General features: G+C 39.6%; 1 protein-coding gene across 1 annotated transcript in view; it reads right to left on the bottom strand.

Annotated features, from left to right (window-relative positions):
- Positions 1–24,342, bottom strand: part of SMC6 (structural maintenance of chromosomes 6) — a 78,661-nt gene that overhangs the window by 34,136 nt on the left and 20,183 nt on the right. Inside the window, exons 5-17 of the mRNA XM_013003847.2 lie at positions 24,116–24,143; positions 22,297–22,377; positions 21,467–21,568; positions 17,861–17,980; positions 17,660–17,758; positions 14,042–14,188; positions 13,694–13,782; positions 13,349–13,513; positions 12,799–12,977; positions 11,990–12,194; positions 6,689–6,803; positions 4,519–4,679; positions 3,405–3,540 (exon numbers count right to left, since the gene is read on the bottom strand). Coding sequence (XP_012859301.1) covers positions 3,405–3,540; positions 4,519–4,679; positions 6,689–6,803; positions 11,990–12,194; positions 12,799–12,977; positions 13,349–13,513; positions 13,694–13,782; positions 14,042–14,188; positions 17,660–17,758; positions 17,861–17,980; positions 21,467–21,568; positions 22,297–22,377; positions 24,116–24,143 — 1,627 coding nt within the window. The remainder of the gene's footprint in view (positions 1–3,404; positions 3,541–4,518; positions 4,680–6,688; positions 6,804–11,989; positions 12,195–12,798; positions 12,978–13,348; positions 13,514–13,693; positions 13,783–14,041; positions 14,189–17,659; positions 17,759–17,860; positions 17,981–21,466; positions 21,569–22,296; positions 22,378–24,115; positions 24,144–24,342) is intronic.

Here is a 24,342-nt window from a genome sequence, read left to right as displayed (position 1 = left end):
GTCACAAATTGACAAGTGAGATATACTGAAGATAAATCACCTGTGTACACAGAAATAATTCACCAAGAGAGTAGTAAGAGAGCCCACCGACTGGGAAAACATCTTTAGCAATGACACATCAGACAAAGGCCTTATTACTAAAATCTACCATACTTTGCAAGCTGATAATCAGAAGAAAACTAACTGCCTACTGAGGAGGTGGGCAAAGGACCTGAACAGAAGTTTCAAAGGGGCAGAAATCTGAATGGCCAACAAACATATGAGAAAATGTTCCCAATCATTTGCTAGAAAAGAAATGCAAATTAAAATAACGATGAGATACCACCTTACATCCTCAAAGATAGCCCAATTCAAAATGTCAGAAAGTAACAAGTGTTGGAGGGGCTGTGGAGAGATAGGTACTCTCATCCACTGCTGGTGGGCCGGTAGGTATGTAGAACCACTGTGGAAATTGATTTGGCGATTTCCAAAACAGATGGAGATTGAACTACCATACGACTCAGCAATCCCCTGACTGGGCATATACACAGAAGAGGCAAGAAACAAACCACGGCCAGATATCTGTGCTCCAATGTTCATCGAGGTACAGTTCACAATTGCAAGGAGTTGGAAACAACCCAAATTTCCATCAACGGACGAATGGATCAGAAAACTGTGGTACATACATACAATGGAGTACTACACGTCCCTAAAATGCCGTAATGGACACATGAAGCACATCTCCGTATGGGAAGAACTGAAGGAAATCATGCTAAGTGAAGTAAGTCAAGCACAAAAGGACAAGTACAACATGAGTCCACTGAGATAAGTTTTAAAAAAATAAAACCGGGTTTGGGGAAAAGCTACTATATACATGCATCCCTGGGGTGAGGTCCAACAACTATGGCAGGGGCCAAACCCAACCCACGGATACATACAGCAGCCAACTATATAAGAGGGGGAAAGAAGGAGAAAAAAGAGACATGGGTAGGAGGGGAGCAGGGCACTAACCCACCCAATGGGAGGATATTGTTTATATCTCCACAGAAGGAGAGAAAGATCAGGCTTCAACCTGATGCCCCAAGACATGAATACAACATACCGGCAAATACAAGGGAACCAATAGAGAAGTCAGCGGGACAGGCCCCAATACCGACTAGGTGGACATCACCGCCCTCAGAAGAATGCACTTCAGAAGACAGCACTGGGAGGGGTGCGTTGAATTAGACCACATGAGGAAAAGCAAAGGGATGGAGAGGGAGGAGAGGGCATCCTGGCCCACCAAGCCCCAAGGATGACAGTCCTGCTCGGAGCAGAGAATGCACAGGGAGGAATGTAGGGCCAGCCCCACCATGGGACACGGTGTCCCTCACTGAACCATGATGCTACAGGGGACAGCACTGAAGATACAGTGCATTGTCTGGCCCCATCATGCTGAGGCCAGGCACTGAGGGCATGCAGCAGAGCAGCAGGGGTAGCACACTGATGAAACCCGCGGGGAATACCACAAATAGACATGAGAGACAGAGTGTGGCACCCCATCAAACTCGACTGGAAAACACTCGTAAAGGCCAACAGACAGACACTTAACTATGTATAGGCTTTTCCATTTCTGTCAGTGGCTTTCTTTTTGTCACTGTTATTTTGTTCTTGCTGTCTACTGTTATTGTTTTGACTTCCTTGGTTGTTTTATTTGGCTTTGCCTGGTTTTTGCACTTATTAATGTATTTGCATTATTATCTAGATAAGATAGGAGGGATAAATAATTCGGAGGTGAAAACTGGACCATGGTTCTGGGCGGATATGGGAGAAGTGGGGGTGGGAGAAAGGAGGGGGCGGGGGAGGAACCAACCCAAGAACAAGGGAACAACAAGTGAACTAAAAACCATGGAGAGAAGGGAGTAGGATGCCTGGTGGGGCTCAATCAAGGGCAATGTAGCAGCGAATGAAGGCCGAACATGATGGTGGGGCAAGAGGGAAGTAAAAAGCAAATTGAGGAAAGAACCAGGAGGCAAAGGGCATTTATAGAAGCCTAAACACAGGAATGTATACATGTAAATATACATATAATGAGGGGAATAGAACTAAACACTCGCATCTACATGTGAAGAATTAAAGTTGCAGATGGACCTTGGGCCTCAACTCAAGTACTCCCTTAACATAAGAACACTTTGTTCTAACAATCCGACATGGTGAAGAAAGCTGATGGTGCCTGGCTATCAAAAGATATAGCGTCTGGGGTCTTAAAGGCTTGAAGGTAAACAAGCGGCCATCTAGCTCAGAAGCAACAAAACCCACATGGAAGAAGCACACCAGCCAGTGTGATCATGAGGTGTCGATCAGATCAGGTAAAAGGCATACAAGACCCAGAATAAAACCATACCCAGGTGAATTGGGGGTGGGGGGACAGGTGCATGGGGTGGAGACCCAAAGCCCATCTGTGGACAATTGGACATCCCCTCACAGAGGGGTCACAGGGAAGAGATGAGCCAGTCAGGGTGCAGTAAAGCACCAATGAAACACACAACTTTTCTCTAGCTCTTTGGTACTTCCTTCACCCCACTATCATGACTTCCATTTTGCCTTACAAATCAGATTAGACCAGAGCATACAGATAAGGGAAACCAGTATCAATAAACCCCTCAGGGCCAACAAGGAGTAGAGATTCGAGGAGGATTAGAGAAGGTGTGGGGAGAAAGGGGGAATCCATCACAAGGATCAATCTAGAACCCCCTCCCCCAAGGGGATGAGTAACAGAAAAGTGGGTGAGGGGCGACGGAGGATGATGTAAGATATGGAAAAAATAATCTTTACCTTATCAAGGGTTCATCACGGAGGGCGAGCAAAGGAGGGGGAGAAATGGGGAGCTGATGTCAGAGCTCCCGTGGGAAGGGCATGCTTTGGAAAGGATGATGGCGGCATATGTGCAAATGTGTTTGACACAGTGGAGGAATGTATGGATTGTGATAAGAGATGTAAGACCCCCCCAATAAAAGTATTTTAAATAAAGGAAAAAAAATTAGGTACCTTGGCTGACATTCATCTCAGCTTATATTTGAATATATACGGTATGTATAATATCGCCACAGGCTAAATGCATAAAGTGACGAGAATTGGATTGCATTTCATTAAGAAATATGGACATATGAAATATTATAAAATGCCAACAGAATTTTTGAAAGTCACTAATCAAAATATTATTGATATTAGCACTAGGAATTCAGCATCATTATTTTATATGAACTAATATTTTATTATTTGACTTTAACTTTGAATATAAACATTGATAGATATAACCAACATAAATAAAAACTCTTTGAGACCAAAGCATTTAATTTAAAAACTGCTGCTTTAACTGTCAAAATCTTTTTAGAAACTTGGAAGTGGTAATTGGAGAAACAAAAAAACATTTATATATATTTTACCTCTAACTCTTTCAAATGTAGTTGGCATCTTCTAAGAAGTTCTTCATTGCGTTTAATATCCTTTCCGAGAGCAAACATATGTTGCTGAAGATTTTGTATCTGGGCAGTCTTATTTTCTACATCATTCTCCAAGTGACTTGGTGAAGAGGAAAAGATTTAAAAAAAAATGTATTCCATTTACTTCTAAACATAACAAACGACATTTAAACAAAACAAAACATTTATTGGTAATAATTTATAGGTAAACTCCTATTCAGTGGAACCAGTTCTCTAAGCCTGCCAAGTTGTTGGTATTATAAACAAAGTGTTATACAGAAATTTCCAAAATAATCTTTTACCTGAAGTTTTATTTATTTTATTAACAAGTATTTAAGCCATGACATCCACGTGGCAGGCACTGTGCACACAGGTAGCTAAAAGCAGAAACAGAATTGAGAATGATTCCCCTCAAAAAAGGCATGAGGGGGAGGAATCAGGAAATAAAGCATTAACGTCAAAAGTGAGACATTTTATGCTATTTTATAAAGGAAGGGCGTGTCTGCTCCCATAAATACAACCTTGGGTGAGAACACATAGAGGACCAATTCTCTCTACTGGGGCTGCCAGAGGCCAAACCCTTATTTACACCAGGTTGCCTGGTGGCCCCCAAATGACAGGCAAACAGATGGCTATTGGAAGTGGAGCAGTGAGCTGCATTCAATTTGCCTTCTTTCTAGAAGGATGCAACTTAAAAGTACCAGTCAAGCAAAATGAAAGCTTGAGGCAAAATGTAAGCCAGCACATCTGTTCCCTCCCCACAAAAGAACTAACCAGTATACAGCTGATAAACATGCGGAGTTACATTTCCCATCTTTTTCCGGACAGGTAAAACACTGTGGAGGTCACATTTGAGTGGCGCTGTTCTAAAACACTCAGCTCAGAATACAGTCAAGGCGATGATGAAAAATGTCAGTCTAGGGTTATACATCCAACTACATGGTCTTTGGCTACCAAACACTGAGCTAGATTAGTCACAGTTGTTCACTTAAAAAACTACCAAAAGAATGGCTACGGTGGAAGGCATGGACCCTGAAGCAGTGAAAGGAATATAGTGAAGTCAACACTTGATGCCAACCTTATTTCAGAATCCACATCTTTGCTTAGGAACTTAGGTCTTGTATTTTCAGATGAATAATAACGCCCTGCAAAAACTTGATCACCATCAGCAGTAAATGCTTCTCTACAATTTTTAGGTGGCTTCTGGGACTGCATTACTGTACGCGCTACAGAGTTATTCTAAGGGAACAGGGGGAAATATATTTTAAAACTTATGCCAAATTATTTCTGATGCACACAATTTCAAGATGTGATCAACTCTTATTATTTTTAATTAATATTAACTCAAGCATTTTTATTTAAGCATTTAAATGAAATTACATCATAGTTAAATAAAACAATTTCAAAAATATCCAGCAAGATTCAAAGATTCAATACAATTAAAATATTCCTTAGAACAACTTAATTCAATCATGCTTTAATTTTAATCTTTCTTGCCAACAGGTAAATTTTATTTTTAAATTCTTCACATTAAAGAAGAAATTCTAAACTTACAGATCTTATTTCTTAAAAATTACTATTATGCCTTAGGAAAGATAAGCATGAATAGAAAACCCTAATGAAAGATTAGCACACTGAATTATATAGGGAAAACTTGGAAATACTTAGGCCATGGGTAAAGTACAAGGGGAATTAGCAGAGTCAAGGACTCTGGGGAAAGGCCACTGTGGCAGTTACCGTACGTACTCGAGTGTAAGCCGATCTGAGTATCAGCTGAGGCACCTAATTTTACCTCAAAAACTGCCTTAAAAATGTGCTGAAAAAAAAACTCAGCTTATACACAAGTAGATACGGTACATAAATCTCCTGTCAACTTGAGCAAAGGGTTGGAGTCTAGCCTGTCAATCAGCATATAGCCAAGGATGCCTCTGTGTGGGCATGGTCTTCTCCTGAGGATTCTGGGAACTCCTGTCTTCCTCCCTGGAGGCGGGACACACACTCTCTGCTTTACACCTTCCTGGTGAAAAGCCACATGGAGCCATGCTGATGGAAGCCAGAGCACTGGAGATGTTTCCACCACCACTGGATTCACATGACCTTCCACCCACTGGACTGTGCTCTTCCCACATTCGACATCATGTGTTGTGTGAGTTGGAAGAGGAATTCGTAGACTGGTATCCGACGTATGAGCTAATATCGGACTTAAGGACTTGATCTGGACTGGGATGTCTTGTTGATGCATAATTATTTCTTGATATAAAGGTCTCTCTTACATATATATGAGTGTTTCTGGATTTGTTTCTCTAGTCAACCTGGACTAACATAGCCATTATCACACCATTTCATTATTTTGTTTGAAATACTCTTCTACAAAATGAGAGTCAAACAACTAATAATTTCAAGGGGGCTTCCAAAAGTTTGTGGAAAAATGGGATAAAAGGCTAGTGGAATTTCCCCATGAAGTTTTTGAAGTCTTCTCATATAATGCTAATTTGCAATATAGAATATTTGGGATTATTGATGCCACTACTTCTAACTTTCCACTGAAGAAGCAGATTTCACCATGTTTGTTTTGAATATAGATTCGTTTTCAACCTATCTGAGAAAATGTTTGCCAGGAAATCATATACACTCAGTTAAACAGATTTATAAAAATACATAAACATGAAATATTGATTTATGCTGATCAGAGAACTATTAAGAAAAGAATCCATGCAAAAGCAAGTGACTGCTTCTTTTGAAAAGGAGAATATCAAACTATATCTCCTTAAGGGCAAATCAAATATGGAGTTGGCAATCAATCAAGAAACAATTAAGAAACAATTTAGAGCACCATACACAAAAAGTGTAATAATATCCCATTGGAAACCATTATTTTTTGTTTCTTGGGTTTTTTTGGTATCTTTTGGTTATTTTAAAACTTATTTTATGAAGAATGGAAAAAAGTTATAAAGTTCTATGGGGCAAAAGAAGCACAAATCAACCAGTTCTAGATCTATTCTATAAATTTCCCTTGGAAGTAAAAATTCAACTAAACATAACAACATAAAAGGAGAATTAAAATGAATGTACAGTATATACTCGTGTATAAGCCCAGTCTTCCAGCACATTTTTAATGCAGTTTTTGTGGTAAAATTAGGTGCTTCGGTTGATATTCGGGTCAGCTTATACTTGAGTATATACGGTAACCATCTTTAGCTTTGAACATTTTAAAGCAACGTGATAAACAGCAAGTATCTGGTTCTTACTTTGATTAGCAGCACCGTCTCTATGCCTCTCATGTCAATGAGGCTGTTGGCAACAACGACATTATCTATTTCTAATGCGGTCAGAACTGTTGGGAAATTTGGATGGTAAGCAGCTCTAAGGGATAAAATATACAGAGGTTAACTTAGCAAATATTAATTTTACATATACACATATTAAGGGCTTAAAAAATTCTTGGGAAAACAGAACAAAAAAGTGATGGATTTCCCATTAGCTTTCTGAAGTCCCCTTTGTGTGTGTGTGTGTGTGTGTGTGTGTACTTTTAACAGGTGAATTTATACGACTATGGGAAATATCTGATAATGACTGAAAACAGAATTGGTAAATTGGCAATAATGGTGTGATCGGCACCTAGATGCACAGATAGGTTATCAGACTGAATGGTATGGAAGGGAAGGGAGTAGGTGGGACTAAACTATTAATATAGATAGGTCTGATAGCGGATATTTCTACCTGGGCATTTATATTTACCTTTGTCGCAAATATGTTCATGAACGTCAAGAACACAGGGGGCAAAATTATGAAAACCTCTTGGACAAAACCAAGCATCTAGAGGGAATGAGTTGCTGAGTCTGCGGAGCTCAGGACCATGATCTCAGGGTATATACCAAGGCCAACTGACACAACAGTAGTCAAAGACAAAGACATACTTCATGCTATGTTGGGAAACACCAACTTGGGTCTAAAAAGCTGGAAGTGACTTAAAGTGTCTATGGTACAACTAGTCAAAAACTCAAACTCACTCACAGTGACTCTATAAGTCAACTCATAGTGACCCTTTAAGACCCTGTAAGGATAGAATTGCCCCGGCAGGTTTCCCAGACCACAACTGTTTACGGGAATAGAAAGCCCGTCTTTCTCCCACGAAGCAGCTGGTGGTTGTGAACTACAGACCTTGCAGGTCACAGCCCAATGCGTAACCACTATATCGCCAGGACTCCAGGTACAGCTATTAGCCTCTCTCAGTCCAAATATGTGGAAATAATTACTTCAATGGGCTAATGGACCACACGAATGCCAGCCTCCACAACCCTGAGACTAGAAGAACTACATGGTGCCCTATTAACTGCTCTGAAAGGGATTATTACATTATCAAGAACTGCATAGGGTGAAAGAAAACGTGGAACAAAACTCAAAATTGTTAACAAAAAGATCAGGATTGAAGTTCAAATGAAGACTCAAGAGACTATGGCCTTATTCACCCTTCAGTTCTGAAAATGAGCCCATGGTTGAATTTTCAGCTAAACAATAGATGTTGTCTTTCAGGAGAACAGTAACACTATAGGTACGAGTCTCAGATTAATTAACCATTTGTGATCAAAAGGGCAGCATATACGCAAGAGCAAAGCTCAGAAGGGTTGGGAAAGGAGGCAGGAATGAAAACCAGAAACACAGGAGGAAATGGGTTAAGTGATCTTACATTACAGGGTTTATAATCAAACACACCAAACAAAATGTGTATGGAATGTTGAATGGAAAATTGATTTGTTTTATATCCCTTCACTCAATTCACAATAAAATGTTTAAAAAGAAATGATATGTACAATAGATTTATTTACTTAGCATTTACCACAAGGCTGGAGGTTCAAAACCAACTAGCTGCCTGCAGAAGAAGGCTTTTCTACTTCTTTTTTATTATTTAATCATTTTATTGGGGGCTCGTACAACTTTTATCACAATCCACACATACATCCATTGTGTCAAGCACATTCATACATTTATTTGTTGCCATCATCATTCTCAAAACATTTGCTTTCTACTTGAGCCCTTGGTATCAGCTCCTCTACTTCTGTAAAGATTTATAATCTCAGAAACCCTATGGACCTGGCTCAGTGGCAGTTCAGGTTTTTTTGTGTGTAATACTGTGTGTCAGATTCTGTTCCAGGCATGTTATAAATATCAAATCACAAATCTTTCAAACAACCACAAGATACATATTACCATTCTCCCCGGTTTTGTTTTTTTTCCAGATAGGAAGCTTCAGAGTTTAATAAGCTCCACTACATCATAAAGCTAGGTTATCATTTAAACAAGGCAAGAAAGTTCCAGAATTCAATCATAAACATTATGATTGCCCTATATTATAATTAATAATTTTCTCAAATCTCATCATACTTAAGTCAATTAATTAAAACACCTAAGTTTTCCACATCTTAAGTGGACTAAGGGTCAGCTTCCTCTCCCATTCTCCTTAGCTGCTATTCTAAATTCTGTCATTGGATTATTTTAGCCTTCTACCCAAATTCTAAGTCATTCTCAGAACATGAATTCATCTACTTCCTAGAAAATTGGTGTTATACCTTACAAAAGTACAACTTCAAACACCTTCCTGCCATCATAAATATGCACACGCACACACCATACAGCAAGCACACACAACACAATGTAAAGGCTTCCACCATTTTTCCTTCACATTGTCAACGTGAGGACCTGTGTTATTTGCTGTTCCCTTGTCTCCCCTAGGATGTTGATCTTTCCTATTCTGTCAGCTAACTGATTCATCTCTACTATTCTTCACTTTCCTCAAGAGAAACACAAACTCAAGGATCCTCTATGCTGAAAATTTCTAGTCTCTACTTCCCTTTCCAACTAGTCTAAATTCTTTCTTTTAATCCCAGCTTCTACAAACTGTTATCTTCATTTTATAGTGTCCCACTCACCCCGCAATCCATTGCTATTTAGGTTCTCCTGACTTACTACACTGAAAATATTCTAGACTGCCAGTGGTGACCAAATCCTTGATGTCCCTGCAGTATTTAACAATGTGTGATGCCTTCTTGAAACTTTTCCATTTCTATGACAGCACTCTCTGCTAGCTTGTCACGGTCACCCAGTGGATTAAAAATCCCAAACGCCGTTCTTTGTGTTCCTGTTGATTCTTAATGTTTCTTCTCTGGTTGATTTAATCCACACATGATCCTCAGATACAGTGGTGACTCTTAAAAACATCCTCAGTGAAGGATAAGGCAGAGTATCTTTTTCTTAGGCACTACTAAACTTCTAGACTCTCACAATACCCTATATTTCATCTAGGATATATTTCCAAGTGTCTAGAAATACAAACAGGACATTCAGCATGTTAGACAGTACCAAGCCCCACTCATTTGTAAGGGTTCCGTGAAAGCTATTTAGGCAACAGTCCAAATGGCTAGTCAGGAATTACTATGCTTGGTCCCTAAGAAATGGAGCAGAAATAAGGAAGATACTCCTCACCAGAGGCCGTCTATACCCCTCTCTCCTGCCTTCACCGGAATAACTGAAGGTTCCCACAAAGGCAATGCCCAATTAAAAGAGTCACCACACTGGCATCCTACTGTATTATCACGAGATCTTCAAGTGCACAAGCAATAATTCACTCATTGCTCTCAGATGAATTCCGACTCCCAGCAACCCTGTAGGGTAGACCTCTTCCAAAGGGTTTCCAAGGGTTTAAATCCTTATGGAAGCAAAAACAGTATTTTCTCCCATGGAGGGGAGGCTTTAGACTACTGTTTTTTCAGTTAGCAGCCAAAAGCTTTAACCACACTCCTCTAAGACTTCTTGCAACTAACCTAACAAGAGTTACGGTCAGTCTTTCATTAGCAATATAGTTGAAATTTCACGTTTATAGTTGAAATTTCACGTTATTTATGTGCGCAGAGCCAGCAATCAAATAGGATCCCCAATTTACCTACAACTCCTAAATACGTATCTCTAGTCTTAAAGCTCAAAATCAACAATTCTGAAATGAGACTTTTAACATAATTTTCAACAACCTACTTTTTTACCTTCTACTCACACTAACCCACTGAACTGATTCAGACTCAAGAGTGACTCTACAGGACAGAGTACAATTGCCCCAGGGGTTTTCAGAAATGAAACTTACAGTTAGTTTTCTCTGTCTGCTACAGTTCAAACTGCCAACGTTCCAGTTAGCCAGGGCAATGCTCAAGCCGCTGCACCCCCAGGTTCCTTAGCTTTTGCGAGTCAACTCCCTACATCTCCTTCACCAGTGATGCCAGTCAGAAACTTCACTGTCACCCTAACTCCCAATTCTCTTACTTAAACGTTCAACTAACAAGCTTTATTGATTTTGTTCTAAACATGTCCTTTATCTATCCCTTACCATCAACAACACAGATGTTATTTTTGGCATAATGACTTACTATGTTATGCTTCCCTGCTTTTCACAGAATTCATTTGTCTAGAAAACAATTAGTTCCCCCTCTTTGCAAACTCATAAATTAGAATTCATCACCTCTTCTCTGAATCATTTCCTGATCTACCTACAAAGATTACTCTGGACTACATCAGCGTGTTATATCTCAAATTTTATGAACGCTGTCAAATAAATTAGAGACAATTAGTGTTTGCACACAAATTTACTGAAATATGAGGAACACAGCATTACGCTGATCAATAAACAAAAGCAAAAAAATGGGATTAATTTTTACAACTGGAGACAGAATAGGGGAAATGTAAACACATCACCTGGAAACAGGGCGACTGGTATGCATTATGTACATAGGGGCGTCAAAAATTTCATGAAAAATTCCATTCACATACTTTGAAGCCCCCTTGTAACACGCACACACACACATGCATGGTTTTTGTTTTGTTCCTTTAAAGCATGATGATCAGTCAGCAACTAACAAGCCATGAGGCCAGAATCTGTACAGTGTGCCCTTGAGGGTCATCAAAAAAATCAAGTTCGGCTCTGCATGGATTCTGTGAATCACCTTGAGAGTTTAAATGCAGACAGGCTATGTCTCAGTAAGGAATGCCAATGTTTTTCCTTAGGACTTCCATCTTCATTTGGCTAAGTCTGTAGCATCTCCCTTTGTAACGTACCTTCAGAGATGGACTCTGTTTACCTATATTGTCTCCTGACATGGGCTGTATCTCAAAACTCCAAAGCCAAACTCACTGCCATCAAGTCAATGCCAACTCATGGCCAGCTTATTGGGCAAAGCAGAACTGTCTCTGTGGGTTTCACAGACTGTAAGTCCCTGAAGGGAGTAGACGCCTTCCTGCCACAGAGCAGCTGCTGACCCTGTGTGGTTAGCAGTCCATCTCGTAACCCACTAGCTCACCAGGGCTCCCAGAAGTATCCATACCTTATTTACATATGTATTGCCGTTGCCTCGAACTACTGCCTAAATGGAACCTAAAGAAGCGGCTTGATGAAAGGTTCCCAATCAGTAGGATGGCAATGATTACACTACAGAATGCTCTAGTTCCAGCTGACCCTGGTGTGATATAGGAAGCCCCACACAGTATTAAATAAATGACTGAAAGCTCACCTGTTCCTTACGTCATGCATCTCACTCCGAAACTCAGAAACGATGATTTGCGGCCTGGTGGTTCCTGGGGCATAGAACCGTTTCATCAGTGCCTGAAGTATTCGCTCGTCAGCATGATTATGGCAACAGAACGCCTGCAGAAGTCCTTTTAAGCAGGATTCAATTGCTAAAGCAAGCTCAGGGTCACGAAGGTGAATACACGCTCCTAAGTGAGGGAACAATTGTGCTAAGGTTCATAAATATTTATATTGGAGTGTTAATGTAATCATTATTTCTCCTTTAAACGGGGAGAACTTCTTAGATCCCTAAAACACAATAGTTACAAAATATGTCTCTACTTATAATTTCCAGCTAACAATGTATAGAATTAGAAATACTTGCCAGGAGATCACTTCTTGATTAAAAACATTCTTACAATTAGAAGGGGCCTACGGAACCAGAACATCCCATGTGAGCGCTGAGAAAGGAAAGCCAGGTTACCGTTCTGCGGAGAACAGCCTATGGCTTTTCCGACTGATCACTTGTATTTCAATGCGCTCATTCTTGAACACCTACGAAAAGCCGGAACAAGTGTTCCACTCTATAATTATTTTCTTCTCGCTTTTCTTTGTTATGGTTATTTAATGCTTTACAAATACAAAAGGAACACCACAAAGTTTAAGATGATTTTATCATTAAAACATGTAAAATTGAAGTCTGCATACTACTAGCTAACGTATAATAAAACTGAAGAACTAGATTCAGTAAACTTTCACGAAATGAAAAGCTAAGTTGCTGCTTACTATACCCTCAGTACACAGGACAATTACCTAAAGGGCCCACAGGCTTGTGAGTAAAATGCCCTCGTTTATAAGTATCATCGATGGCTTCCAGAAGAGCTGGAACATGAGGACCAAATCTTTTTAGCCGATTGTTTTTACTGTCTTTCAGTTCTTTCAGTTGCCTCTGGTTATAGGTCAGCAGATGCCTGACTTCTTGTTCTTCTCCCCTAAAAAATACAGTAAAAAACGTTACAGGATACAATTAAATAAAAAACAGGGCAGCATTGCCTATACCACCTTGATATCAATGAGCTACCCAGCTACCCAGAACTAAAAGCAGAAGTTTTCATTCAAGAACTGTGCTATGAGAATAAATCTCAATAATCTGCCTTGAAAAAGAGCTACAATAATAATGAACAAGGAAATTCTACTGGCCAATTCCACAAGTTTAAGAAGAATCTTGGAAAAGTGAGGTTTTTAAAAGGTACCTTATTACATAGAAAAAAGGGAACACAATGTTTTCTATACTTATTTAAAAGAGCAAAACTGCATGATGCTCATGCAATTCAGAAGATGGCTCTAGGGAAGCTGTGCTTACCTAATCCTGTCCCGTTCTTCTTTGTCCTTGTCTACGGCTTGCTGAAATTGTTCAATCTCTTGAGTAATAGAAACTTTTTGATCTTGGAAGGTCTTTACTTTATCTTTTAACCACTTTATTTTTTTTTGTCTTTCCAACCGCTCAGGTTCCAAAGACTGGTCAGTGCTATCAGCAAATAATCCAAAATAGAAGATGTTACATGAAAAACACTAATATTTTTAAAAATTCATATGTAAACAAGCATGAGAAAATTCTTCAGCAACATTATGGAAAATACTCTATTTTGTGTAGATTACTTTACTGCAAAATAATGTAATTATGAATATTGAGAAATAACTAATGTACCTTCTTTTAAGTTCTTCAATTCTTTTACGAAGCTGCTCATCATCCTTCTTTAATGCTTTATACTCATTTAGGGATCGGTTATACAAAACCTAGCGAAATAAGAAACCAAATAGACCAGTTGGGTCCTTTTGCCAAACCTTCCAAACTAAAGGTCGAATAGATGCAAAAATCTATTTTTCAAACATATATTAAGTATAGAAACAGCATGTGAAGCCATTACATTTTTATAAGACTGAAAGTAACTTGTATTTTAAGCCAGTAACAGAATCCCTGCTTATGAAAACAAAGGAACCATATTTACACTTGACATAAAATTTATGTAATATTTCAGTTAAATTCTGCTCTCACCTCAGCTTCATTATAGGCTCTTTTTTTAGCTGTGAGATCTGCTTTCAATGTCAAACATTCTGGTGCTCGTGCATTGGTCTCTTCACTTATCTTTTCCAATTTATCTTGAATTTCCTTGTACTTTCTCTCTGCTTCATTGAGTCTGACCTTTAAGGAAAGAGTAACACTTTTGCAGTACAGTTTAGTTTCTGTCAATAAACAGACAACCCCTAAAAAATAATTACATATAGTTCATATAGCACTTACAAATTTAATTTTTAACTAAACAAACACAAGTCATTAGGTAAGCAAACATAATTATATAAAGCACCATAATATAATTTATTGTTTCTCAAAAAAATCTCATTGCCCTCGAGTCAATGATGTTTTCATAGGAAATCTATAAAGGCCAGGGCAGAACTGCTCTTGTGGGCTTCTGAGACTTCAGCTCTTTATGAGAGTCAAAAGCCTCCTCTCTCTTCCCCAAAGCAGTCTGGTGGTTCTGAACATTTTATTCTACAAGTGTACTATCTTCTGAGACAAAAGTGTATCTTCTGAGACAAAATATACAGTAACTGCTATCCTTATAAAACATAAGAATGTCACAATCCACAGAGAAACAGACATACAAACTGGTAAGGGAACTGCTTAAATAATGGTGAGGGGTGGAGGGCTTTGAAGTTGTTAATATACCTCTAAACTCTAGGGAAGCAGTTCTCAACCTGTGGGTCACAACCCTTTTGGGGGTCGCCCAATTCATAATAGCAAAATTACAGTTATGAAGCAGCAGCGAAAATAATCTTATGCTTGCGGGGTCACCATAACATGAGGAACTGTACTAAAGGGTCGCAGCATTAGGAAGGTTGAGCACCACTGCTCTAAGGTGAAGCAAGACTCTGGAATGTCTGGGAGGCATAGTTGAAGGGAAATCTTTAAAGAAGAGATTCTGTTAAGAAGTTCCTATTGTAGAGCAAAATTCAACAGAGGTCAAAATGGGGCACTAGCAATAGAGGTAAGGGACAAATCAGAGAACTATTTAGAGCAGAAGTCAGAAAATTTTCTGTGAAGAGCCAAACAGTATATGTTTTCAGCTTTGTGGGCTGTGTTCTTCACAATTACTAAACTCTGCCATTCGAAGCAACAATCAGCCAGGGACAAGACATGGACAAACAAGCATGGCTGTGTCCCAAGGACACCATGAAGAAAGCTGGTGGCAGGCCACATTTCACCCACCCGCATTTCAGTGCCTTTAATGATGGAGCGGATACAGCGAATAAGAGGAAGGGGAGAAGAGAAGAAGAGGCAAAAGGGGAAAGAAAGAGAGATCACTAGGCACTACGGTAACTCCCCTCGTGGTTTCTGGATCAGGCAGTGGAGTAGACAGCAATGCCATGCACCAAAGGTCTCAGTACAAAGCCAAGAACAGACTCCAAGTCAGACATGCTAAGTTTAAGGGTCTGGGAAATGTACATAGAGATGGGAAGACAGAGCTCTGGGTTAAGTGTTGAGCACAAAAGTCTGGATAGGAGGTATGGAATCAGGAGGTGCCAAGAAGCAGGGCATTTAGACAATATTACACAAAGTAGTAATGAAGGCTCTAGCATTGAAATTAAGTTGTCTTTTATAAAAAGGTTGGTTGAGTGTTAAAACTAAACAAAATCCTATTTTCAGTTTTAAATTAGGTCAACAAGTTTAAAATCTGCTTTAGATACTATTTCTTCAGGAACCTTCCATTCAATTGTCATTCTATAAGTAATGATGATCAAACATACACTGCACATAAGGTTTTATGAAAGACATGGCAGAAAGGATGTCAACGTTAAGATCCTTACCCTGTAGAAACATACTGCCCAGACTGTCTGAATACTTAGTGGAACAGTCCTACAGGACTCTCAACTAGACTCAAGACCCTCCTTTTCCCACTGGAGAAAAAGGCGAACACCTATCCCAATTTTACACTGGAAATATCCAAGGAGCAAAGCAACATAAGGCCTTCCCGAGGACAAACTAAGTGATGCAGAGAAGAGAAAAATACATGGCAAGCATTTCAGAATTTTCCCTCAGAATTAACGATTTAAAGTGAAGGAGGTGGGAGCCGCTACACTTCTTTACTACCTAAAGGGAAAGTAGAATACAAGTAGAGTCGCTTCAACACCAGCTCTTAGATCTCAGGTTGAAAGCAGCCTAAAATTATCTTACACGTATTCTACCTACAGCAAATCCTCGGCCAAGCAACTGTGGTTCTGGACCCCAAACCTCCATTCCTTTAAAGTTCTATTAGCAATTTTCGGGGGATAGTTTTCCAGTTGCAATTGTTGTCTTTGATGCTATTTTACCTGTTCTAGCACCCTTTTCTCTGAGGTTACTTTGTATCTCAGCTTAGTGCGGCCCAAAGGGAAAGCTTCGTTGGGTAACGCTGGTAGGTCATAGAGAGCCATTGCCCACAGAGGCATGAATTTTATGAGTTTGACATGCTGAGCTGCAGACCAGCTGCTCATACCGAAGTACAGCTTTTCTAAAACAAAGGAAAGACAGTCCTTGGGCAAAGTTTAGGTCTAAGTATTAAAGTAGCAGATGGACATTGGGTCTCTACTCATGTACTCCCTCAACCCAAGAACACTTTGTTCCACTAACCCATCATGCTGTGATGCTCACCTTCCAGACACGATCACTGAAGACAAAATGGGTGTATAAGCAAACCTGGTGAAGAAAGCCGATGGTGGCCGCTATTAAAAGATATAGCATCTAGGGTCTTAAAGGCTTGAAGATAAACAAGCAGCCACCTAGCTCAGAAGCAACAAAGCCCACATGGAAGAAGCACACCAGCCTGTGTGGCCACGAGGTGTCGAAGGGATCAGGTTATATCAGGTATCAAAGACCCAGAACAAAAATCATGTCGATGTGAATGAGGGGGGAGGGCAAAGTGGAGACCCAAAGCCCATCAGTAGACAACTGGACATCCCCTTACAGAAGGGTCACAAGGAAGAGACACGCCAGTCAGACACCCCTCTTTCCTCTATCATGACCCTAATTCTACCTTACAAATCCGGATAGAGCAGAGAATGTATACTGCTACAGACAAGAGCTCAAAACACAAGGAATCCAGGACAGATAAACCCCTCAGGACCAATAATGAGATTAGCAATACCAGGAGGGGAAGGGGAAGGTGGGGGGAAAAAGGGGGGAACCGATCACAATGATCTACATATAAACTCCCCCTCCCCTCCCAAAGGGGACAAACAGAAAAATGGATGGAGGGATGAAGGTCGGTATAAGACATGAAAAAAAATTTTAAACTATTAGGGGTTCATGAAGGGGGGGGGTAGGGAGGGAATGAGCTGATACCAAGGGGTCAAGTAGAAAGAAAGAGTTTTGAAATGATGATGGCAACACATGTACAAATGCGCTTGACACAATGGATGAATGGATGGATTGTGATAAGAGCTGTACGAGCTCCCAATAAAATGACTTAAAAAAGAAGAAAATGATTTAAAAAAGAAGAAAAAAGTATAGGTCTGTGTCACTGGGGTAGCAAATATTGGCAAACACGGAGCCAAATGACCACCTTTACAGGTTAAAATCATCTAAAGAAGCAGTTAGGATTCGGCCCAAGAACACAATGAAACAGGTTGCCAGTACTTGCTGTTCTTCCGTTTTCCTGCCAAGTTTGGCAGCACGTTCTTCTCCAAGTTCGATATTATCTCTAATGGCATTCAATTGTTTTTCAATTTCGTTGACCTAAAAAGAAATTACAGAACAAAGCATTTAGAAGACGAACTGTAACCAAATCGATTCTATTTCTACAAATATAGGTGGGACAAGTAATTAAGTAAAAATTACCACTGCCCAAGCCATTTCATGTTTCAAGAATTCCAATTTAGTTTTCATTGTGCTTAAGCCAGCAATACTTTGAAAACGTTCCTCTTTCTCCAAACACTGACGCTTCAGTTCAATAAGTCGCTTGAAAAAAGAAAACAAGGATATATTTCTCATGATCTTTGAAATATCATTTTGGCAAATAAATTCCTTTTGAAATTCATGCCTGAACAAGCACTACAAAAACACTGGTTTGGAAATGACTTCTTAATGCAAAAATAAAGATAGTTTGGGTTATTTTTTAAATACTTTTATTGGGAGCTCTTACATCTCTTATCACAATCCACATTTCTCCAATATGTCAAGCACATTTGCACATATTCTGCCATCACGTTCAAAGCATTCTCTTCCCACCTGAGCCCCTGCTATCTGCTCCCCTATTTCTACACCCCTCCCCCGTCCACCCTCCCTCATGAAACTTTGATAAGTTATAGATTATTTGTTCCATACCTTACATCATCCTCCATTGCCCCTCACCCACTTTTCCATTATTTGTCTCCCTAGGAAGGGGTTCTAGGTAGATTGGATTCCCCCTTTCTCCCCCACCCTCCCCTAATCCTCCTGGTATCTCTACGCTCCTTGTTGTCCCTGAGGGGTTTATCGATCCTGGATTGCCTGTGTTGCGAGCTCTTATCTGTAGCAGTGTGCATGGTCTAACCTGATTTGTAAGGCAAAATGGAGGTCATGATAGTGGGGTGAAGGAAGCACCAAAGAGTTAGAGGAAAGTTGTGTTTCATTGGTGCTATACTGTACCCTGACTGGCTCATCTCTTCCCTGTGACCCCTCTGTGAGGGAATGTCCAACTGTCTACAGATGGGTATTGGGTCTCTACTCCATGCCCCGCTCCCTATTCACCTTGGGAATGGTTTTGTTCTGGGTCTTAGATGCCTGATAACCTGATCCCATCAACACCTCATGATCACACAGGCTGGTATGCTTCTTCCATGTGGGCTTTGTTGCTTCTGAGTTAGATGGCTGCTTGTTTATCTTCAAGCCTTTAAGACCCCCGAATGCTGTATCTTTTGATAGGCAGGCACCATCAGCTTTCTTCACCACATTTGCTTATGCACCCATTTTGTCTTCAGTGATCTTGTCGAGGATGTGAGCATCACAGAAGGCCGGATTGTTAGAACAAAGTGTTCTTGTGCTAACTTGAGTTGAGGCCCAATGTCCATCTGCAACCTTAATTCTTAACATATAGATAGGAGTACATTATATATATAGTTACATATGAACATGCCTATATTTAGGCCTCTATAAATGCCCTTTGCCTCCTGGTTCTTTTCCTGGATTTCCTTTTTACTTTCCTCTTGCCCCACCATCATGTTCGGCCTTCATTCAGGTTTAGTAATACCTTGCTGCTACATTGCCCTTGATTGAGTCCCATTAGGCATCCTACGACCTTCTTTCTATTGATTTGATAGTTTTGGTTCTTTATTTTTACCTAACTGGATGCAATAATTTGGCTAATTTCTGCATTATAAAATTGGACAAGCATTCTTCTAACAAAAAGATCAAAATCAGATATAAGAGTACACAATTGCAGACAAATCCCAAAACCCAGTTTCCCATTTTCTCTCTTGATTTATCTGAGAGCTCAGGATTTGGCGCACTGTGGCTCATGAGCCACATTCGGCTCTTTTGGTACATATGTGTGACTCTGAAGTAAAACCGAAACATTTTAAAGACTAGCATCCAGATAATTGTGATTTCATTTGTTTATAAAAATATATGTATGGCTCTCAAATAATGTCTAAGTTGTTGTGAAGGAATGGATTAACTCTTCCATTCAAAAGTGTGCAGATGCCCTGTGATAGGCAAACATATCTGTTAGTCCTGATAATGCGTACTTACCAGCCATTCCAAAAGGGAGATACGGTTTAAGTGCTCTCGATCACTAAACTGTTATTACCAATATTAGGATAGCTTCTGAATTGGCTCTTTGACTGCATGTTCTGCACATCTGGTAGATAGCCTATCCTCTTCCTTCAAGCTATTGTATTCAACTATGGGCAAGCAGAGGGTCAGTGAACAAGAGGAAGGCCTTCAATGAAATGGATTGGCACAGCTGCTGTGACGATGGGCTCAGAGCAGACTGCGAGGATGCCGTAGGGCCAGGCAATGTTTTGTTCTGTTGTACATAAGGTCACTACAGCACCTAACTACCACCACATATCCAACATCAGCTTAACACTGCAGATCATACTGTGCTTCCAAGAACAATCCACTTCCTCATACTCCAGGATTATTTCAACCTATGACCACTGTGTTCAAACCTCCTCCATCCGTTCAGCCTCTTCTCGCACTGGTTGTTCCTGCTTCTAACTTCAAAGAATTTAGAAGTCATCAGAAAGAAACACCTCCCTCCAACTACCAACAGTATCCAGATGTATGGCAGTCTTCTCTCCCTCTTGTCACAGCATGTAAGGTGGCCCCAAGCCAAAACTAAACTCACGTACATCAAATTGATTATGACTCATAGCTCGCCCTTTAGCACAGAATAGACCTGCCCCAGTCGGTTACCAATACAGATAACTCTTTATGTGAGTAGAAAGCCTCATCTTTTTCCTACCAAAACTCAAGAACCAAACTCACCGCCATCGATTCAATTCCGACTCATTAGCACCCTACCTGTATTCCAGACCTTAAACCCCATCTTGTCAGTGTGTCTAAACTCGTTGATTTTCATCTCATCTTTCAACTAGTATTTTCTCCTTTGCACTCTTCACTAACTCCCTTCTATTATCATGCTTATATCTTTACTTGTAGTATATATTTCCAACTTACAGAAATAAATACCACCCAACATCATTTTCAACTCTAGTGTTTACCTTCCACCCAAGTTTCTTGAAAATTATCTCTATCTCCTCCTTTCCCTAATGATTTCTCAGTGCCATATATCTGTCTGGCTTTTGTGTTCAGCACAACAGCAGCAGTCTTGGTACAGTTGTTTTTCAAGATTATGTTACTAAATTTAGTTAGTGTTTTTCATCCCCTGTGATGGTTGACCTCTTAGTAGTGCTGAGGGTTGGTTGTATCCACTTCCTTTTCATGCTCTCTTCTCTTGGTTTCCATGATCATCCTTAAGGATCAGAACTGGGCTCACTGTCCTCTCCTCCTAGGTAAGCTTTTCACAGATGAATGCAGGAAGAACAATACTCTCATCCTTGCTTTCTACGTTTTCACTTAGTAAATCACACACACCTACAAACCTAATTTTACAATTCACATTCATCAAAATTTGTAAAAAGGTCAATGTAGCAGCTAATCAATTTGTCTTGGGTCAATTGTCACTATAATTCTAGTTCTAATGTGTAAATTAAGAAATTACTGAAAGATCCAATAGTTGTAAGATCCTTCCTATCTCTTGTGCATGTATGATCCAATAGCCACTACCATGAAACAAAAAAAGACTAATACAATAAACACTGAAAACACAGAAAATACTGGCTTACATATAGGTGGCGCAATACACATAAACTAATGCACATATCTATATAACTTTACACTACAATTTCCCTGAATACTACAAGAATTTAGTTAACCTAAAAAATAACATTATTTACAAACCTCTTCTCCCTGATTTATCTGCTCCTTTGTTCTTTCTTTTGTTTCCATAATATATGTGTAATCTTCCTTCATCTGTTCAAGTTGGGTAGCTTTCATGAAGAACTACATCAATAATAAAAACATTCAAGAGTTTGTAAACTTGCATGGAACTGGGAAAAAGGAACTTGACCCTTAAAAAGTAACCGTAGACTAATTAGGTAAAAAGCTGCTAAAAGCAAGCTTAAGCTGGTACCAGACCAAACCCAGTCACTGAGCCACTAGTCACTTCAAACTGCTGACCTTGCAATCACAGCCCCATAGCCCAACTCATAATCGCTATGCCACCAGGGCTCTTTAGCTGGTACAATATACACAATATTCACCAAAGAGCAGTTCTTACTTCAGAAGCAAAGCTGGTTTACTTCATCTGCTGTCTACACATCTACACGTTCATTGTAAAAGTGCTTCAGAAGGGTTACTTTCTTTTTTCTTTTACCTTCACTGACAGTTTCATTCTCTTGGTAAAAATGGTAACATTTGAATGTTTGATCACAGTTCATCTTTAGCTTTCAGAATAGAAAATATCAAAACCCAGTACATATCATGATGATTCCCTTGTTTCCTTAAAGATTAATTTAGAAAACTACTCCCATTAAGTGAAATGGATTAACAAAGAAAATTAATTATACCTCTAATTAACTTAATAATTTCCTAATTTATGCTGTTATACTGTTTTACATAAGGGGTTGGTTGGGAGGTGGGGGACAGAATTACAGTATCTATTATGTGAACAAGAGTTAGTGTTAGTGTTTATGTTTAATCTACAAGTGTATTCTTTTTTGACACCTTACTTTATATTTGTCGCCTTCACCCTTACACTGTAAGAACTGCTTGCTCATCTCTTGTGTTAAAACAGAAACAGGATTATCTACCTGAAACAAAAAAACAGAAAGATTAACATTTTTTTAATGTTTCACTTCAGTGGTTTCAAGTTAAACAGAATGGAGTATATCCTGGTGCTAATCCCTCTTCAGAACTGATGACATCCTCAAGGCCAACACTGCAGCCATGGTGTGGTGTATATGGAGTGTCTTCCAGCTGAGAGCTTATCACCTAGCACTGTATCAAACAACTGCAAAATTCTGCTTGACCCATATGGTTTCACCACCCAATTTTCACAAATAAACCAAGCTGCTTGGTCTGTCTTAATCTAGAGTTCTGAAAGCCAAACACCCCAATACCACAAGCGGCAGATGGATGGTGAAATAATAATACTATTATCAGTCGACCCAACCAAACCAATGATCGTGAAGGTGGTCACAGGAGCAGGCAATGTTTTGTTCCGTGATACACAAAGTAAGTTGAAGGACACTAAAACATCATTCATTCAAAATAAAATATCCTGGCATAACTTGAGTACATACATATAAAAACTTCTGAAAAAGTGTTTTCATGAGGACATTTTTCATCTCTTCCCCTTATTCTATAGGGCATCACTATGGGTGATGGTTAATCAAGGGGCAGGAGCGTGGGGCACAGTAGGCTGTGAGTTAGCTGACCTGGCTTCTCATTTGGGCGATCTTCACCTGCCTAGAAAACTTCAAATGTTTTGTTTATTCATAAGGATATTTTGAAAGATACAAATACTGCTGAGCAACTGTCTTAGGATGTCAAAAGAAGTCAGATTACGAAAACCATTACTTGAATTAAATTGCCCTTGCCTAGTAAGTTAAGTTTATCAAAGTATACTTGAAAAGGTTGAAAAACAACAACAACCCTAACTTGCTTTAAAAGATTCAGCAATGTTACTCAATTATACCTTTGGAATTAAGCAATTTAATTTTAAGAAATAACTTTGTTCATAGGCTACAAATGGATTATGGAAGACCAGCATAAAAGTTGGTCCAATATAAATGAATTAGAGTAACTGACTCATCCTGGCCCTAAAGAACACTGTAGAACTCTTCCTCAAGTTTTTTGAGACTGCAGATCTTATGGGAGCGTACACACTGAACTCTCTAAAGACCAGATGATGGGTTTGAACCACTGACCGACTGGGAAACAGCCCAACATCTGACCTATTACACTTTTATTAGGTTCCCTCCTTTACTTTTATCATTGCCAAATTCCGGTAAAAAAAAATTTTTTTTAATTGCCAAATTCTGATTCTATAACTTCGTCGTACACAAATGGTTTACACATACCTTTTACGGAGAATAATGGGTCTACTTTCAAAGACGGTAAAAAGACCAGGACAAAGGCCCTACTGGTAGAAGAGTGACTGGCGATGGCATTGTGAGTACCGGTGGAACACTGTCTGACAGAGTGCAAGGAAATGTATGCTTCGGGTGGGAAGGCACTCAAAGTAAAACTGGGGAAGAGCTGCCTCCTCAGAGTAGAGCTGACATTAAAGACATGAAAAGAACACAGCTTTCGAGACCTGCGTTTGCTGATGAGGCATGACTCAAAATGAGGACAAACAGCTGCAAGCAAACATTAAGCATCAGAAAGTAGAATGTACAGAGTATAAGAGCAATACCCTAGGATAACAGGGAGCCAGCGTGTACTGGTTTGCCCATTCTGAACTGGACAAGTTAATGGCCTATCATGCTGGCAATGACAAAAGCATTTGTTCTCAAAAAGAACATTTCACCATCTCTCCTGAAGTACAACACTGTCAGTTATAATATCCACAAACCTGTAGGGACAAGTTAATATGACTATTCATCAAATTTACACATCAACCACAAGTACCAAGGTGAAGAAACTGAGGTTCTCAACGAATTTCTGAAATTTGTGGTTGAGCATGTATTCGAAATGTACTGATAATTACTCAAAATTGGATTGTGAAAGTTGAAAACAAAGAAGGATCTGCAGCTGGGAATTATGACCTTGGC

The sequence above is a fragment of the Echinops telfairi genome, unplaced genomic scaffold (assembly GCF_000313985.2).
Source record: "Echinops telfairi isolate 266 unplaced genomic scaffold, ASM31398v2 ScPeMD7_9;HRSCAF=40, whole genome shotgun sequence".
Lineage (NCBI taxonomy): Eukaryota > Metazoa > Chordata > Mammalia > Afrosoricida > Tenrecidae > Echinops > Echinops telfairi.
Note: the sequence above shows the minus strand (reverse complement) of the source record. Positions and strands in the feature narration are given on the sequence as shown.